This window comes from Chlorocebus sabaeus, chromosome 27 (genome assembly GCF_047675955.1).
Source record: "Chlorocebus sabaeus isolate Y175 chromosome 27, mChlSab1.0.hap1, whole genome shotgun sequence".
NCBI classification, from domain to species: domain Eukaryota; kingdom Metazoa; phylum Chordata; class Mammalia; order Primates; family Cercopithecidae; genus Chlorocebus; species Chlorocebus sabaeus.
The window spans coordinates 19,970,757-19,990,931 of NC_132930.1; the positions used below are offsets into that span (position 1 = coordinate 19,970,757).

The window sequence follows — 20,175 nt, forward strand, 5'->3', positions numbered from 1 at the left end:
TTTTGTCCTGAACACCATTATGGATGGGAAAAGAAAGTAACATACTTTTAATCCAGTTGAGACATTTAAGCATGTGTGACTCAAAGTTGAAATGACTGAGTTATAACTTAAATAGAAATTCTGACAGTGTCGTTCTTGCTTGCAATAATATATGCTGATTGGAGAACAGTGCTTTACAATTACTTGGAGAGTAACTTCCAAGCTCTGACATCCAACCATCAGCAGTCAAGAATCCGCAATGAAAATCCTTTGATTTAAGCAGCCTTGCTTTGGAAATCTGATGAGTTATAATGTTGATGGTCAGAAACAGCATAGCATGTTTAACGAGGCCAGGTTATCTACCTAAATCATCTTATGTGCACTGAAGATTAATTATCCTGAAAATTCCAAGAGAAAAATGCATTTTTACTCTGCAGAAATACTTTTATACGAAAATGGCCATCCTGTCCGGATATCACTTGAAGATTATCCATAATAACTTAGCTGGGGCTGCTTCTGCACGTAGGAAAATACTACCTTCTTTTGAAAAAAATATTTTAAACGTTTTCTGCTTGAAATACTACAAAACTTCAGGTATTATTTTGTTTTTGATGGAAAGATAAAGATGTAAGAACAGAGAAGGAAAAAATATTTAACATGACCATTTCCAGTTAACAAGTTTTGTACTCTCTCTTATTTCTTTAGATGCTGGCATAGAATGAGAAAGAAACCTAATTTGCACTGGAAGATTCAACAGCATGAGATAACATCTCTTGTGAGAGATAAATGCTTAGAATTGTTAAAATCTTTTGCTTTGCATGATTGGTGAGAGGTGATTTGATATCTTATCATGTGATCTATGGACAGAAACGCTTGAAGAAAAAGCAGAGGCTTGAAAAATACTCTAGTCAAACAAATTTAACATAAAGTTGTTTTGATAACAGTTATTCATTGTACTTTACAAAAGGCTAGAAAAAATAAATTTCATGTTCTCTAAAATTAGCCTTCAATTTTTAAAATGTCATCTTATATAACTAGAATTATAAAACTACAGATTTTTTAAGCAATTCATATATCTGCATGCTTTGCTTGATCCAAATTGCTTTGTCTCCCAGTTGTGAGTCAGGATGTAAACATAAATTTACACTGCAGAAAACATTTATCATATTGTATTATTCTATATAAATTAATGTATAATTAAAATATAAATTACTATACCTTAAAGACCATGTACTAAATATACCACACTAGAATTGCAAATCATATTATAATATAAACCAACAGAAATAAAGAGTTGCTGAATTTAAAATAACTGAATCCAAGCTAATTAACATATATTCATTTCCTATGGATTCTAGAGCATGCCTTAAGTGCTTTGTGTGAAAAAGCATGGCATAAAATATGAATTAAAAAGTAAGCACTCAAGCAAAACTTACAGCAATGACTCTGAATATTGCTTACTTTCTCTAAATGAAAATCTTAGTCAATGGAATAGAAAGCACCTCTCTACTCACCAAAATTGTCAACAGCATTAAAAAAAAAAAAAAAAACAACAACAACAACAAAAAAAACCTAAATAGTTCATCTGACAGAAAGGACTTTCTAGTTTGTACATGAATTGCCTGAATGATGGAAATGGATGTACAACAATTTCATTTCCATCTATTTTGTGCCGGTACTTCCAATACTTCTACTACTGTTGTCCAAAGCTCTGAAACTGCACGTCTTCTGCTGCTATTTCTGCCCAACTCAGGAAGGTAAAGAAAAAAAAAAAAAGAACTCCATTTGTGCTCCTCATATGCAAAGATATAAAAAATAAAATTCAGTAAGTCCTCAAATAAATAAAACTACTACCACTGAGGAAGCTTAATATACCCTGTCACTTCCCCTATGGCAAACCAAAGCTGTGAATAAGACATTTCCCAAAGAAAATGAACTCTGAAGCACCGAGTAGATTCAGCTGTATGTCATTATTGGAATAAGATAATATAAAGACAATTTAATGCTAATAGAAAATGCAATTTTTTTTTTTTACAAAGCCAAATTATATGTATTTACTGAAGATACATCAAGGGAGCAAGATAAGACATATGTGTTTGAAATAGAAAGATAATATGCTTGTGTTTAATATATTGTAGAAATTGTCCCAGAATGATTCATCCATGTAAAAATATGGCCCCTCTGAGACTGCCAAGAGCCATCAGTCTCAGAGTGATCTTCTGAATTCAGTCTTGTTCTTAAAGTTGAGGAAGGCTTTAACTCATGTCAAAATTTCCCTCGGCTTGAAAAATTATCTTGGAAATGAGAAAAAGGGGTAGTTCACTTGGTTGTGCTGTTTCCTCTTTTTCTTCTTTCTGGCATTCCACTCAGATTTGGCAGATATCATAAATTCTAAAATGCACAGCTTATACCATCTTACTCTCTATGAGCTATGAAAAATGCAGGAATATGCAGCCACTCCATTTGCATTGTAATAGGAAAAAAATGAGAAAAAATATATGACTAGCAGATTAAGTTCTATAAATTCAATCTAGCACCTAGCACAGGGTCAGGCACAAAGGAGGTATTCTGTAGTATTATTCATTGTTAGATGAAATTAATTACCACTATTTTTATAAAAGTATATTATATTATAATGATGCAAATATATAGTTGATCTTAAATAATCATGGAGAGCTTGGAAAACTTCATAATTTAGGGCTCTCCAATAGTGAAAGGAAGCATGTATACAGACCAGACACTGAGATGATAGTATAATTCAGGAAGACAACTTACCAAAGATAGAAAGAACTATAAAATCTTCAATGACTTTTAAGCCTCAAAACATAGGTTAGTCAACATATGGTATGTTATTTTATACTTAGAAGTCTTCTTTTTGATTGATTAGATTTAGGCCAAAAGCCAGAGGAATCTGTGAGTCAGCCCTTATCACATCTTCCTGATTACAATTACCATTAGCCAAGGTTTGAGTTTCATATGATGGTTTCAATAGTGTATCAATGGCATACCTCTTCTATGTTTCTCACTCTAACAGCAACTGGAATGAACTTTACCTCCCACACTTCCTGTGATTGTCAGATAACACTGATGACAATGTGACTTAGTCCTCAGGCTTCTTAGCTTCCTGGTGAAAGCCCAGTTGAGATGCTGCCACTTCAGCAGAAATAAAGAACAACAGGGACAGTTATCAAGATGAGTACTAATGTGAAGTCGAGGCTCTTATTGTAGTCTCAAGAGTATCAATACTTCACTTATATAGAATTACGACTTTTTTATTTTGTTTTGTTTTGTTTTAGACTGAGTCTCATTCTGACCCCCAGGCTGCAGTGGTGTGATCATGGCTCACTGCAGTCTTAACCTCCCAGGCTCAAGTGAACTTCCTGCCTCAGCTTCCAGAATAGCTGCCATTACAGAGCACCACCATACCTTGCTACTTTTAACTTTTTGTAGAGATGGAGTCTCCCTATGCTGTCCAGGATGGTCTCGAACTCCTGGGCTCAAGCAATCCTCCCACTTCGGTCTTCCAAAACACTGGGATTACAAGCATAAGACACCGCGCCCATCCTAGAGTTACACTTTTAACTAACCATCTTTCCACTTCAATTAGAAACATACATACACACTTTACTGCATGCATACACAGTACATATAGGCTTTAAATAATTTAAAGGTTAGAAATTTAGGAAAATAATTACATAAGCTGTCCAGCTAGAACAAGTCTAGCCGATACATCTTGGCATGTGCTCTATAATAACTCCCCAATTACAATGGCAGGAGTTTTGCCATCATTTTGTCATATTTCCTGAACTTCTATCAATTCGAGAGTCATTTGCTTATTAAGCATTTATTTAACCACAGAAATCTCTCTTTTAGAACCTTGATGGTCTTTCACAGATAAGAAAGAATTCAATTCAAATAGTGTTTCCTCCAAGAGCAATTCAAGTCATTCATAAATAAATCTGCATTTGTTCAACTGGAGTCTGTTGCTCTTGTTATTAAGCTCCAAAGAGGTGCATTAAATAAATTTAAGTGTTGACTAAGGAAAGGGAGAGGTAGATTACCAACAATGAAAAAAATATTATTTTGTAAGTAAGAGATGAGTGGGAGAGATTAACATTAGTAAAATTAAATGCTTGAAAGCTATTGAGACAAAATTTCAAATACCACCCTATGGGCATATTCTGTTTGACCCAAACAACAGCAGATGACTTATCCATATTTGCTACAACAGGTGAGATGAGTTGACTCTGATTGCAGCTTAAAGATGGCAGTAAAAACAAAGAGGTGGTACCAGCTCACTAGACCCACAGAAAAGTTTTATGCAAACAAAGTCTATATCAATTGGCAATAATCATATGTAGAAAGCAACCACTGATATTACATTTTTTAAATAATAAAAATAAGAAGTCAGGGAAAAGAGGGCTACACTTTTGATAGATTTACGTATGTTTTGATTATAATCAAACTATGACTAGGTGCCAAGCTTTTAAAATATATTCTTATAAGCTACTTTAAATAAGTTTTTGTAGGATATAATATGAATGAAACTCATTAATTTAAAAAAATATTAAGAATATAGTAAACACTTTATACAAGTTCCCATAAAAGAAATGATAAGTGACTCTATTCATTTGGCAAGAGAAGATGTGTTGAGAGAGAAAATAGTCTCTTAAAGATCTATAAATCCACATATCTTCATTTCAAGGTCAAATAACAACTATGTCTTTTCTTCATAATTCACATATTTTACTCACCTAGACTCTTTAATGAAATCAACTCCAATGTTTTACATTCTATATATTCACAGAGAGAGAGCTAACAAAGTTTACTCAGATTGAAACATAAAACATCTTAAAACTAAATTTTATTTCACATTTCCTCAACTCAGTAGATTTATTTTTGGTCTCATTTATAGCCCTACTGTTATTTTCTCATTTCATATTGCATACAATCAGGTGAATGAAACTGAGGTTCACATGAGAAATGGAAAAAGCCTTCGTAACAGCCAGAATTGATTTGCATCTGTAATACCCAGGAAAATCCTGAAACAGAAAATAAGACTCAAAAGAAGATAAATAATATTTTGGTTAACTAACATTTTAGAATTAATAGCGCTCACTTAAGTTTTAATCTGATGTTTACACTGTGATTGTTCCTCTAACAGCATAAAACATGTCCTATAATTTCTTCGCCAGATCTTTTCCATGACCATTGTGACTATTGTGTAAGAGTTCTCTAGATGATTATTCTAAAAACATGGCTATGCCAAAGGAGTTCCACCCTCAGTAAGCAGTAGGAAGTGACAAAACAGGATAGCATTTTGCTCATTCATAAACTATCTGGTTTACTGGTATGTCTGCATCGCAGTGCTTCCTTACATGACCCAGCCACAGCCAATTCTCATTTTTGAATTCATTCCCAAAAGCATTTCTCGAAGCCTACCTATAGAGAGAATCCTATTTTAATGGCAAAATATTCTATTGCATCCATTATCCATGCTTCCTACTTGGATGTAGCATCTCCAAATTGCATTGGGGGACTGATTCTTTTATACATCAGTAGAAAATATTTCTTACTCCCTTCCTCCTTCCTTCCCTCCCTCCCTCCCTCCCTCCCTCCTTTCTTCCCTCTCTCCCTCCCTCCTTCCCTCCCTTCCTTCCTTCCTTCCTTCCTTCCTTCCTTCCTTCCTTCCTTCCTTCCTTCCTTCCTTCCTTCCCCCTTTCTTCCCTCCTTCCCTCCTTTTCTAACTATCTGTATAATTTCTGCATGAACTATTGGGAACCTAACATAGGTTATTATGTTACAATTTCACAGGTGAGAAAATAGAATACAGAGTGGTTAGACTATCAAAATTTAATAAATGGCAATCCAGTGTAAGCCCTTGGCCATCCCAGATGCTTACTCATTGATTAAGTATATATCCTCTTTCATTTAGGACTTGTGCTAAATAAATTGGAAGCTCTCAGTTATTAATTCAAAGTGGAAGAAACAAATAAATAACAACTACCTACCAAAATAGATGAAGGCATACATTTATAGTACTGTAAGCTAAGATAAAAGGCAACTTCATTTGTAGTTTAAGTATCTAAGTTTTATTACTTTATTTTATAAACTAAATCCTTAGATGTCATGGTCATAGGGATTAACATGGCACTTTAAAACTGATTTAAAGCCATCAGGATTCTGGAAGAAAAAAATAGTCTATACATTTTACTTATTATATTCATGCAACTGCAGGAAACACACTTTTGTACAAACTATAGTCATGTCAAAGTAAAATCTGTAACATGTAATAATAATAGTTCATGTTTTACTTTTTCCAGAATGCTCAGTGATAAGAAGTTATACCTTTTAGTTGCACTTTTTTTCTAAAAAGATATAATTTATCCAACAAGACAAGATAATATATATATCCAATATTTGGACTTTGTGAGAGCCCAGAAAGTAGTTCATAACTTTAATTGCTAATGGTACTGTGTAAATCACACATTTCCTTAGAGCAAACCACTCTGAAATTTTGCAGTTATTTACAATAAATCTTTGGCTTAAAAAAAGACTTTCCAGTTGCTAAAATGTTCCTCTTAGTGCCTCTCAATTTATGAGTAAATTTCAAAAACAGTCATTCTCATTAGTGAATCTCATAAATACGATTGCAGGTAAAAGCAAACATATATTAAAGCATCACTGGCACACTTGAATTATAACATCTTTGGAAAATCTAGTGATTTCTATACCAAGTTGTAGATGATTCAACAGTTTCTTAAACTTTCAGAACCAACTAATTTTGCTAATCTGGTCCTCGGAGCCTCACACTATTGAAAAGATAATCTGACTCCTCCACCCCTACCAAAGGGCTAGCAAATATAGCTATGCTTAAAAAGTATGTTATTATCTACTAAGTAAGATGCTTTTATGCTTTATTTGTTCATAATACTTTTTATTTTCTTAAAGATTTAATCTTAAATTGATAATAAGATAATTTGATTTAGTCTTTTCTGGTCACTATTTCAATAATAGCAATAGTTTATTTATGAAATGACTTGTTTACTTTTTCTTGGTTAATTTAGATAAATATCAAAATTCTTAAAAAGAAACAAAATGCTACCTTATGTCCCATAATCATTTATTTCAGTTGCAAACTACTTCAATTTTCAGATTAAATTAATTTATTTTGTTAAAATATCATTAAAACTTTAAAATGTTTTGCCAAAAATACATTAAGATTTCTTTCTTGGCCGGGCGCGGTGGCTCAAGCCTGTAATCCCAGCATTTTGGGAGGCCAAGACGGACTGATCACGAGGTCAGGAGATCGAGACCATCCTGGCTAACACGGTGAAACCCCGTCCCTACTAAAAAATACAAAAAACTAGCCGGGCGAGGTGGCGGGCGCCTGTAGTCCCAGCTACTCGGGAGGCTGAGGCAGGAGAATGGTGTAAACCCGGGAGGCGGATCTTGCAGTGAGTTGAGATCCGGCCACTGAAGTCCAGCCTGGGAGACAGAGCAAGACTCCGTCTCAAAAAAAAAAAAAAAAAAAAAAAGATTTCTTTCTTATGATACTGTTATTCTAAAAACTAAAAGTGGACTGTTAAGAATTTTATTAGTTGAAACATATTTTATTTTCTATAGTTATTATTTGAATCTCCATAAGTTATTGTCATTTAAATATACATGAATGTATTTCTTTTGCTATTATAATATCCTTATAACACCTTTAAGGCAACATCAATGACCAGAATAGATTATGTTTCTTTGATAAGTATTTGATATAATGCTATGACGACATGCCACTCACATATCCACAAAATATATTCTGGAAATAAAAAGAAGAGCTTATCTGCCCAGTTAACTATATGAGACATTACACACGGGCCCTTGGTGTCTTTCCACCTTCAGTACACTTAATTTATTGTGTTTCCATTCCACCAGCAAACTATCTGGCTAATTAACTAAAACTTAAGAGTATTTTTAAAAAAACTGTAACCTCCTTCCTCACTGATTCTTTCTATGTATATATAGTTTGTTCTGCCTGGTTTTGATCTATCTTTTCCACTCTTTCCTCTCTTCTATAAATACCCCTATCTATCACAGTTAACAGATATTTTCGGTCTTTGAAGCATAATGACAATTTTCTTAAGTTCAAGTGTCATAAAACATATTCAAATGCTTTGAATAGTGCCTCTTGTCTCACTCATACTGAGGCCAAAAATATTTGGAAATTATCTACTAACTTAATATGATCCAGCAGAGTTAGCAGTAAAGCAAATTAATGCGTTAGGCGAAAGTAACTTTTCCATTGATTTCCATGATAAAATTAGAACTTCAATCCCCTAGAAGAAAATTTCTTATGGATATATACTAAAAGACCCGTACAATGTAAAGCCTATTTCATATATTTAAAGACATACAATATGCAGTGTCCTTTTGAGAACTCGTTCAGAAATAAGAAGAAAAGTCATTGATAATATGGTGCCTTATTGGGGAACAAATCTTTAAAATAAACGATCCAAAACATCTTTTGAAACTATCACCTCACTCAATGCCAATATTTGTTCCTATTATAAATATACAGAGAGATCAGTAAAACTTTTGCATTTCGGCCAAGCTTATCCTCACGAAAGTGTCACAATTTCAAAATTAGATCCACGTTTCCTAGTTGTTTTTAAAATATTTTCCTGCATTTTCTTCATTACTTGAACACACTGGCTTATGTTGCTGTTATACTCAGTTAAGACCACAAAGAATTAAAATCCTGAGCAATATGTCCTACTGGTGTAATTTCTCCTGTCAAATAATGAATATTCCATTACAATCAGTTAATGTGCTTGTGTTTACAATTATTTTTATTTAACTGATGTCTGTTATCCTGATTAGAGTGGACAGGCAAGCTTAAATAATGATGCTTGAGTCTGGTTAACGTTTATGATTGGACATCTTTGGTAATTTACTCTGTTTCATTTGTTATAAACTCCAGTGGTGTTAAACTCTGGTGACCAGAGCCATGAGACGGTAGTGATAAGCTCATATTACGCAGCTCCTGATTTTAAATTGGAATATATATTTGTTTTTACTGCTTTTACTTCTGGCAAGAGTTGTTAGTAGATTACAAAGAATATTTGTAATGTCAAGCTTTACAAAGGGATGCCAACCTCCATGTTCCTCCAGGAACACAGCAGGCTATGCTACCTAGTGTTTTTCTGTTTCTTCTACACAAAATTGTTTGTTTGTTTTTCTATTTCATCCCGCTGATTCAAGACAAGTAGTGCATCCAAGAATGCAAAAGAAAGCCTCAATTCACCGAGATCTGTACTTTTCAGCAAGCTACTACTACAGTAAATTTGGTTACTCTGAACTGAGATTCAGAAAATCTGGATCACAAGTGTGTCTCTCTAACTAAGTGACCTTGAAAAAGATAACAAGATTTCAAAATGAAATTTTCATAATCCCTTCCAGGTAAAATACTTTATGATTCTATGTGAATGCTTTATGTTCTATATCTTAATAAGTTGAAAATAAATTATGATCTTTATTTTCACTTTTATTATAGTCAGTTATGCTTCAATAAAGAAGTAACATTCAAAATGAAGATACAGAGTGTAGTCCATAGAAAACAGAAAAAGTGAATTCCACAAATGAGAATTAGTAACTTTTCCTTCAAAAAGGCATCTTTGACAAGATAAAGCACTTTACTAGAACACTACAGCATTGGCTAACAAGTAGATGACTTATGTTAAAATTCTAAATCATCAATTCCAATAAAATCTTTGATAATTATATCACCAAATCCAAGTACAAAATTATTGATATTATTATGTCTGACAGTTATTATGGAACCATAGGCCATTAGCATTGGAACTCATTTTATCTAATTTGCTGTCTTATGAGGTCCTTTAACAAGGGCCTTGGCCGAGCACGGTGGCTTATGCCTGTAATCCCAGGACTTTGAGAGGCCGGCGTGGAAGGATCACTTGAGATAGGAGTTTGAGACCAACCTGGTCAATATGATGAAACCCCGTTTCCACTAAAAATATAAAAATTAGCCGGGTATGGTGGTGTGCACCTGTAATCCCAGCTACTCGAGAAGCTGAGGCAGGAGAATCCCTTGAACCCGGGAGGCAGAGGTTGCCGTGAGCTGAGATTGCACCACTGCCCACTGCACTCCAGCCTGGGTGACAGAGACTGAGACTTTGTCTCAAAAAATAAATAAATAAATAAATAAAATAAAATAAAATAAAATAAAATAAAAATAGTGACCTTGAGAAATTGTCAAGCAATCTAAATTTTAACATCTTTAATGATGCAGATTTTACAACACAGACTATTCTATGTATTTTTACTATTTTTTATATTTTTAGTATTTATTGAGCATTTTCTATAGTATTACATTTTATCCTTATGTGGAGTCAGATTTTTCCTCATGTTATCCAACTGGCTTTCAATCTGCTGCTAGGAATCACAAACTATGAGTTGAATCCCTCATCTCTCTTCTGAGCTAAAGTATTTCACATATCTAGAGTGGCTGTCCTCTCCTCAACCTGTCTTCCTTAAGAGCACCAAACAGTTTCCTGGATTCACATATTTTCAAGCACAAGAATCATCTGTATATACCTCAAACAAGAACAAACATAGAAATTTAAAAATTACAATAATCATCACAATTTTTCTTTTTGAATGAGAAACATTCCCAGAATTTATGATGCAAGTTTGTGACATAGAGGTAATGGATCACATGATCACAGCACTCCATGCCACTCAGTCAAAGCAACCTCTGAGAATCCTTCTCAAGAGATAGCTTCAGAAAGAAAAATAAGTCAACACATGTTATCACTAAAGATTACATCCGTGATTTAGCTCAGTCTCCTTATTTTGCAGCTGAGGAAACCATGCTCCAGGGAAGTTAAATATAGTTTCTTGGCAAACCTAGAACAGAATCTCAATTTATAAAATTCCTAGTCTTCCATATTCTGTAGAAAGTTGGAATTCACTTTAAAAATGACTTAGTCCAAATCTCTCATTTTAATGACATTAATGAGGTCTTGAGAGGTTAAGTGATTAATCCCGAGGTCCTGCTTTTCACTCCCATCTTTTTATGATACTAAAAGACAGAGTAAAAAGTATCAAAATGGTCATATTGCACATGGCATACCCTTTCAATAGCAGTGATAGCAAAGCAGATATAGGTTTCTTGTTGTTTTAAGAATATGGCCTAAGAATCATATAGATAATCAAATACCTAAAGGGTATTGCTTTGGGAACTGAACGTCAAAAAGCAGAGGGAGGTGCATATATTCATACAATGTACAAAGAAACGTTCAGTAACATAGAGAAAAAATTTGTGTCAGCACTGGAGCTCTTGAGAATACTGTACAAAGTCAAACAATATAATTACCATATGGAAGATTTTCATTAAGATTATATAGGTTCATAATATATGAAGCACATTTGAAAATGGAAGTCTTGGGTAGGGTCAGCAAAAAGGGATGTGGCAAAAAAAGTGTTCTCTGCCAGAAAATTAATTAAATTTCCTAGTTCTGGAAAAGGTCATATATTCTGCATAGACACTCACTGAAAATCAGATGTGCAGGCCCTTGCAGAGTGTGCCATAATCTACTCATAAATAGGCCGCACCAAGGGATATTGACAGCAATTTGGCATTTGTAAGAGTTCCCATAAATGAAGAATTTACTTTGCAATAAATTCTATTAGGGAAAGCACAGATCTGACAGCTCTTGCTTTACACATCTTTTAATCTTATTTTGCCCTCCATGTAACAATACATTGTTATATGTGAGACCATATTATCAGTCAATCAAGTCAATTATTTGTAATGAAAAATACTTTTTGTTTTGTTTCGTTTTGCTTGTTTTTTACTGCCACTGATGTTATTATCACTTAAGGAGATTATATTTTGTAGTGTGAAATTTGTTAGAATGATGAATGGACTTCTTAGACAAAGATTCACCTCAGGCACCCAACACAAACTGAAATATGTATTAAATTACAAAGTGAAAAGTAAAGACTGAAAATCTTTCTTCAAATGCTATTTTTAAAATTAATTGTTTTATATATACTCGTGTTTATTTTATTTATTTACTGTATCCTGTACAAACCGTACCTTTAACAAATTAATGTCAAAGCCATATACAGCTTTAAACTGTACCTCTTTTTTTTTTTTTTTTTCTTTGAAGGTGTTCAAATGAAATTGCTAGTTTCTTCAAGCTGACTAAATATAACAACATAAACTGTGGAAGCACATGCTGAATTTCTTGTTTTAGGCAAGACCATTTTTCACCAAATGAGAAAATGAAAGTAACCAGAATACTAAAAAGAGTTGCAATCAAGTAACATAGAAAAATTAGAAAGACTGGGGCTATAAACCAAAAAAGAAAATAGAGAGACATTAGATATCTAGACATTATGACATAGTGTCTGTCTATTTTTTCATTTTTTAAAAAATAGTAATTATTTTGTGCTTCCAAATGGGAAAACTGGGATAACTGGATTCAAGTTACAGGATGCTACAAAAAGCTGGAAAATTAAAGATGTCCCAAAATAGGAGCAACCTCTAGACTTTGTGTCCCTAGAATTATTCAAGTGGAGATAAGCAAGTCTTATAAATGGTGTTAAGGGATGCATGCATGCACAATCTAAGATGGGATTTGTTGACCATTAATCTCTACCCACTCTTAACATTTCATGACTAATTCAGCAAACATTTATTCTACGCTTCAGGCACTCTACATAAAGGAAAATAGATGTAAGATGATACATTTATGTGTAAAACTAACAGATTAATTAGTGTTATGAGTATCTTGGTAGAGAATGTGGTGGAGAGGAATATTTGGACTTGAATCCTAATTTCCCAGCAAGCCCTGTCTCAACCGTATTCTCTAGGCACAACTATTTTAGTTCTAAAAGCATAGCTCCAAATTAATGCTTAAACCCGTATCTTGGTGTCAAAAAAACTGTTGTCACAGAAAAAGTCCTAAAAACATACTGTGTGCACAAATCAATGCATCTTAACTTACACTTTTTCTTTCTAGTCATTTTATATCAAAGGGTTTTCTAAGAATAAGGAAACACAAACACATAAATAAACTTCTTTTTCTCTACCTGCATTGATTTTTTTCCCTCCCAATTTTATTTCATATTCTTTTAAAGTCCTTTCAGTGTCTGTGGTTTTTAATGACATGTTTCCTTCATTACCTCTTTAATTCACTTTTCCAAAATTGTTTTGCTTCTTTTTTCTCAAAGATTTTTTTTCTTTTCTCCTTAATTTGGCCTCTTTTCCTATCTGTCTTTTTACTTATCCACTGTTTTCCTTTTGTGGTAAACTGATACAACTGTTTTCCCATTCAAGCATAGCCCCTTTATTTTCCTATAATCTCATGTATACTTTTCATAATTTCCTTTCCTCAAATCTTTAAAAAACTTTGGTTAAATTTTCTTCTTTCTGTGTAAGTTATAAGTGTTTCTGCGCTTCCTTTCCTGCCATTAGATTTGATAAATGTTACAGGATTTGAATTATCAATTTCTTTTTCTGGGGATGCAATTATTTTATATTGATTCAGTTTATAGTTACAGGTCCTAAATTTGCGGGAAAATTTGAATTATTTCTTATAGAAAATATATTGAGTAACCTATGAAGCTAATAATGGCCGAGAACAACAAGCTAAGTAGGAAATAAAAACAGAATAGAGAGAAGTATGCATGAGGGGAAGGGCCCATGTTCAGGAGAAGAAGATAAAAGGCTGTTTTGTAAACATTCATTCATTTAATCAACATTTAGTGAGTAACACGTACTGTGGACATCGAAGAGCTCATAAAAGATAAGGTGGAGTCATTGCCCTCTAGTAACTCAAGAGTTGAGCATGAACGAGAGTACTGCTTTCCTGGGGAGAAATGAGGAGAAGTTGTATAAGGCATGTCCCACTTGAGTCAATCCTGAGTGATCTTGGCCCCTCTCGACTTTGCCACCTCTCAGTTTTCTTGCCTATTACATAAAATGAATAATAATTTCTAACTCATTGTTTCTTTGTGTGGATGAATTAAGAAAATGGAAGTGAAACTCATTAACATTGTGCCCACACACAGTAAATCCTCAGTACATGGTTGCTGTTATTATTTTTTGTGTGTGAATTTTCCAAACAGCCATGAGTCAAGTGCCTTCCAGATGGAGAGACCTAACTGTGCTAAGTCCTGTGGACATGAAAGATTGCACCCTCTGGGAAAGATGCAGAACACAAAGCGCAGTGTGCACTCAAGGTTAAAACATAATATAAAGGCAAGAAATGTGAGTAGAAGTGAGATTATGAAAGATACTTAATGATCAGAGCTTTATCTAACAGAAAGCCATACATTTCTAAATGAAGATTAATGGTCCAGACTAACATCCATTCCCTTTTCAATTCCTCCAGTATTCCAATGCATTCAAATACAGTGGAAAAAATGGAATATGATCTTTTAACGTTCAGTGAACATGCATGTAAATTGAAATGGTTTGCTTTGTTTGTGTACACAGACAAGTCTTAATTATGCTACAGTTTTAAAGAATACTACAAATAATGCTTCTGTACCCATGCACACCCATACACACACTATTTTTCCAAATCATCTGCCAAGAATCTTCCTAGCCCAAAGGTAGCGTTTTAGTCATGTGTCTCAAAGAACCTGAGAGAGTCACAAGACTGTAATGCAAAGCCTGATACATCAAAACAAGCCCCTGCAGGAGCTGGGAGGACTCGTTTCACTAGTTAAAAAAGAAATCAAGAAGGCGGGTGCTTCCTGGTGATGACTGAGTGTTCATGTTTTATAGGTTATGACTCTGCTGGAGTTTGAGCCCTGAGGGCCTAGCTCCTTTCAAAATATAGCACCCTGAATGAAGGATATCTTGGACTGAACAAACAGTCCCCTCTGTCTCCCTCAAATGCCACCAGCTGAGTTGACAAAAGAAAGTTGCAGAAAGTAATTAGCATGCATTCAGCTTTCACATCTGAATGGCATAGCTTTGTAGGGTATTTAGATTTATTTGAACTAGCTTATACCTAATTTTCTATAACCAGATGAGTATTATAATTATGTGCATAAAATTTTGTGCAATGCTTTTGAAGATGCAAATGCTATTAAATTTTGAAATAAAATTCACAGAAATATTCCTGTTTTATACTTTCAAAGATATGTTATGTAACGATTATTTGTAGAATGTTGAAAGTGGCAATTCATACATACAAGGTCCATTTCTTTTATATATATTTTGTTTAGGAAATGGCATAGCAACTTTCCCTGAGAATAATATCATTAATTCTTCTAAACTCTATACATTTAGAAAAATCTACCACTGTGTAGGGATTTAGGTAATGCATAACATGGTGAAATATACAAATTCAAGTTGAACAATTTTTCCATATGGAAGGCTCTGTGTAGTGGATGAGTACATCTTGTAAATGTAAGAGACAGACTATTAATGGAGAATGCAGAAGAGGGGCAGCTACACTGTTTCATGAGAACCACCATACCTGTTGATTAATGGAGAGGCCTTAACAGCACTCTTCTTCCATGCGTCTTGCCATGAGGAAAGGGGAGGAAGGGAAAGGTAGTGATGGCAGCAACACCTGGGGAAGGGAGATGGGGAAATATGTAAAGGGAAAATCAGCAGCCCCTACACAATGGTGTCCATCCATAGACCTCGCCAATAAAGCAATTTCCAAAAACCCTGAGCTTGTTTGCTTTCTTTAAAAAAGAAAGAAAGAAAAAAAACGATATAAATTGCAAAGACAATCTAAACAAATTAGTATTTTGAAATGTGTCAATGTGAACAGTCTTACAACTGTAATTCTCCAAATCCAAGGACCCAGTTGGCTACTACAAAATGAACCACCATCTTATCCTCATTTTTTAACTAGGCAGGACCTTCATATATGGGCATAACTTTTTTTTTACAACAGAAAAAACGTAAGATGACCCTGATACCAAATAGATACGTATTTTCTTTCTAACATACAGTAGGATTATCATCTCATTCTGTCTCTACCCAGCTGTTATGTAACTGTCTTATAATGCACCTTCCTTTTCACCTCCTTCTAAGGATAGGTAATTTTGATGTGAAAACAACATCAACTTATTAACTTAATTAAAAAAAAATAAATTTAACAGAATCTATGTATACTGGAGGAGGTCAAACTAATAAAAGTTTTAAAAATGTTCCTGTTTTAATTATATTTTTGTACACATGGTTTAATCTGAACTATCTATATTTTCAAAAAGTATAAATACACAGAATTTTATAAAAATAAAGTAAAATATATACCGAAGAGTTGATGGCAGTAAATTATTTGAATTTTAATAAAGATTAGTTGTTTTAATAACCTATGCAATAATGCCACTGCGAAACACACACTGATACAATTTTTTTTCCTCTTAGAATTTATTTTAAAAGAAATATTTAACTTTGTATGTTTATATTTAAATGCAAATAGTATATAAAAATGTATCTCTTAAACTGTTTATTTAGAAAAGCTTTAATACACAGTGAAGATAAACTTGCAAAAATAGATGTGTATTTTATGAAGAAAAGAAGTAATGTAAAAAAATGAAATGTAGGAGAGAATTAATTTTCCTGTGTGTAACTTGCTACACAAATATCTTTCTTAGTGTCTTAGATACAGAAGGGCTAGGACATTGATGAACTTTTCTCTAAAGACAGGGCTATTCATGAATACATGCTTGCATCCTTGTTTCTAAATGTAAATCTAACTTTTAATCCCAATGGTTGAGAAAGCAGCTATCACAAGGATCACTGGGGTTTGGAAAACAATAATCCTTTCGTTTAGCCTTAATCCTGTTTAGACAGGGTGTCTCCAAATTTCCCAGTTTTCAACTCCTCTGGTCTTTGACACCCTGTTACGATTAGCCATCATATCTAGTTAAAATAACATGACCCACCTAATGCTTAGGCAATAGTATTAGTCAGCCCTTGAGTTGAGAAATGTGGAAACTAATTGGTTATCATAAGAGATTAACATCAAAGAATTCTGAAGGCATATGTAGCATGTAGGTCCTCTGATTTAAAAGAAGCAACTCAAAGTAGCAAACTTAATTTTAAACTGATATTATTGAACATATACTTTTTGCACCATTGCTTGTGATCTTATAAATTTCTATAATTTTGTATTTAACTTAAAACATTAATTGATATTACAAGTAATATTTTAAAGTTTGAATCCCCCTTCAAAGTTGAAACCTCTGTATTTCAGTAAAATAAAATTGAAAAAATTAAACCTATTTTTTTGTACATTTAAATATTCCTCAGTGATTATTTTGGGATCAGAATTTTGTCTTTGGAAGAAGCAAATGTGGGAATCTCATAAGCCAAAAACCAAAAAGGAGGAGAATCCACATGCTCTTAATTTGTGGCCAGATCTTGCATCTAGCATGAAATACTTTTTTTTTTTTTTTTTTGCATATGACTTGCTAATATACTAAGACTTTTATGTACAGAAAATTCTTCCTTTGGCTTCAAGAAGGGTAGATTATTATGGGATAATAAATTAGCACTGCACTGGGAGAGATTAAAAGTAATGAAAAGTATACTTATGAGAAACTATAAAAAGTAAGTATATACACACAAAACAGAAAAACACTGATAATTTATCAAGATGTAATAAGCAACACAAAATGATTTTATAAATAGCAGAGTTTATAAATAACCAAAACAACATAGAAGGGTAACTCAAAAAAATAAAGCTGGAATCTTAAGTGTCAAGTAAACCAGGAATAGAAAGTTAAACACTGCATGCTCTCACTCACATGTAGAAGCTAAAAAAAGTTGATATCATGAAATTAAAAGTAGAACAGAGGATACTAGAGGTTGGGAAGGGTAGGCAGAGTAGGGGAGAGGAAAAACATTGCTAAAGGACTCAAAATTATGGCTAGATAGGAGGAAAGAAATAGGTTCTAGTGTTCTCTACCACTGCAGAATGACTACAGATAGCAATATTATATTATATAGTTTCACATAGCTAGAAGGAGGACATTGAATGTTCCCCACACAAAGAAATGATAAATGTTTGAGATGATGGACATATGCTAATTACTCTGATGTGAATACTATATACTATATGCATTGAATCATCGCTAGGTACCCTATAAATTATTATATGACAACTAAGAAATGGAATAAAAGAATGATAGAGTAGAGAATAGCAATTTCTGGCTGAAGGAAATATAAATTTTATGTATTTGAAAGGTAGACACCAGGATAGTAAAATCATCCCTCATCCCCATGAGGCATTTGGTAGGAATTTGGTATGGACAACTTTATGAGTTAGATTTTCACCTGGTAACAATAACAAAGGGAAAACGATCCCTAGGATTTATAAAAATAAGTAGATGGAGAGACAGTTTGTGATTATTATTAAGTGCATTGACGATAAAGAGTTTGTAATAAGTTTGTTTTCCCAAAACGACAGGAATTATCTGTCACAACGATGTAACAATATGAATCGCATGGAAAACACTGTCGGTGTGACCACTCTAGAGTCCACTTCTTCAAGTTTCTCTTCTTGGAAAAATGTATGATCATGGCAGAAGTACAGATATTAACAGATTGATACACAAGGCTGTGGGACTTAGTAAAATAAGCACAGAGAGCACGTGCAACTGTAAGGGAAGGCACTGGTTCATATCCTCAAGGAAAGAGTTCTTTAGCTGGGTTAAAGGAATAAGGGGTAAGGCTGGGTGCAGTGGCTCATGCCTGTAATCCCAGCACTTTGGGAGGCCAAGGCTGGCAGATCACCTGAGGTCAGGAGTTAGAGAACAGTCTACCCAACATGGTGAAATCCCGTCTCTGCTAAAAGCACAAAAAAATTAGCTGAGCGTTGTGGTGGGCACCTGTAATCCCAGCTATTCGGGAGGCTGAGGCAGGAGAGAAATGCTTGAATACAGGAGGGGGAGGTTGCAGTGAGCCAAGACCGCGCCCCTGCACTCCAGCCTGGGCAACAGAGGGGGACCCTGTAGCAACAACAACAAAAAAAGATAAGGCGCTAAATACTGAGGTGGTTGGGAATTAAAAGCAAAGATCTAAGAGGAGTAAATGTTACTCACAAGAGAGAGACTGCTTTTCACAGACTGGATAGGACGTGTATAAAAGAATGGCAGCAAAAGAGAGTTGCTGCAGAAAAGAATAAAAAAAGTTGTGGAAAGGGAAGTCAAAACATCCTAAGGCAGTGTGGTGGGAGGGAGGTGGGTGACAGATGGAGAGTGGTGGGTGAGAGTTTGGACAAGTGAAGTTTTGTCCAAGCAGGGTGGATCTCGTGGTGGAAAAAACAATAGATGTTCAGCAAAACAACAGAACACATCCTTGATAGGTAGGAGAGACACATTAAACATTAATATATAATATGTTAATATATTACAGGGAGTTTAGTTAGGCGGTGGGACCCCTGTTCTCTGCTTACATCATTAAACATTTGTGAAAACCTGGTGTGTCTGGTGTAAGGATATACGAGAAGAGATTATTCCCCTGCTGCATAAACATTCCTGATAACAGTATTGTCTTCCTTATCCTATCAGTACGGTCTGTCTTAAAAGTAAATTTTCTCTTACAATTGGAAAAATCAGAGATTTTCATTCTGGGTCTGACTCTCAAATTTTCCCACAGTCTGTCACGCAGAATACCCAGGGCTTCTGCGACCACAGATAGTCTAGCACATTCTTCAGGGGAGGCCATGCTTTAGGCAGAGACATTTCAGATTTTCTTGCTAGTAGTGGCTGAATAATTATCAAAAAAGGCATTTTAATAATCATAATGTCCACAATGTTATAGGCAGGGCTAGAGTGTGGAGAAGTCAGCTTGATTGTTTGCACTAACTGTGGCCCTGATGGAATTAAGATCAGCTTTGGGTAGTGGCAGGATTGGCAATACGGAGAGAAGGAAACTGGAAACCTTTGCAAAGGAGGAATGTCACATGTTTTCACAGGAATCAGGAAACTGCAGATATGCTAGTACCTGATCCCCTTTTAAAGTGAAGAATAAACAGTATTTTCAAGTTACTAAGTTCATAATCATATAAACCCTGGGTGAGCTTATCAGTCAGGACATAAATGAGACCACATTACAAAAACTAAATAGAGAATACTCGTTACAAAAAAAAAAAAAAACACATTGTGTAGGCATCACCTGAAGCATTTTTTGAAAATTAG

General features: G+C 34.2%; 1 protein-coding gene across 5 annotated transcripts in view; it reads right to left on the bottom strand.

The window, feature by feature from the left end:
- PCDH7 (protocadherin 7) overlaps positions 1-20,175 on the bottom strand; it is a 421,565-nt gene that overhangs the window by 178,993 nt on the left and 222,397 nt on the right. For 2 of the 5 annotated variants that reach the window (XM_008017691.3, XM_008017690.3), the window contains exon 3: positions 15,492-15,587. The exons of the other annotated variants lie outside the window; for them this stretch is intronic. In XM_008017691.3, coding sequence (XP_008015882.1) covers positions 15,499-15,587 — 89 coding nt within the window. In that variant the 3' untranslated portion in view covers positions 15,492-15,498. The remainder of the gene's footprint in view (positions 1-15,491; positions 15,588-20,175) is intronic. 5 annotated transcript variants of the gene reach the window in all.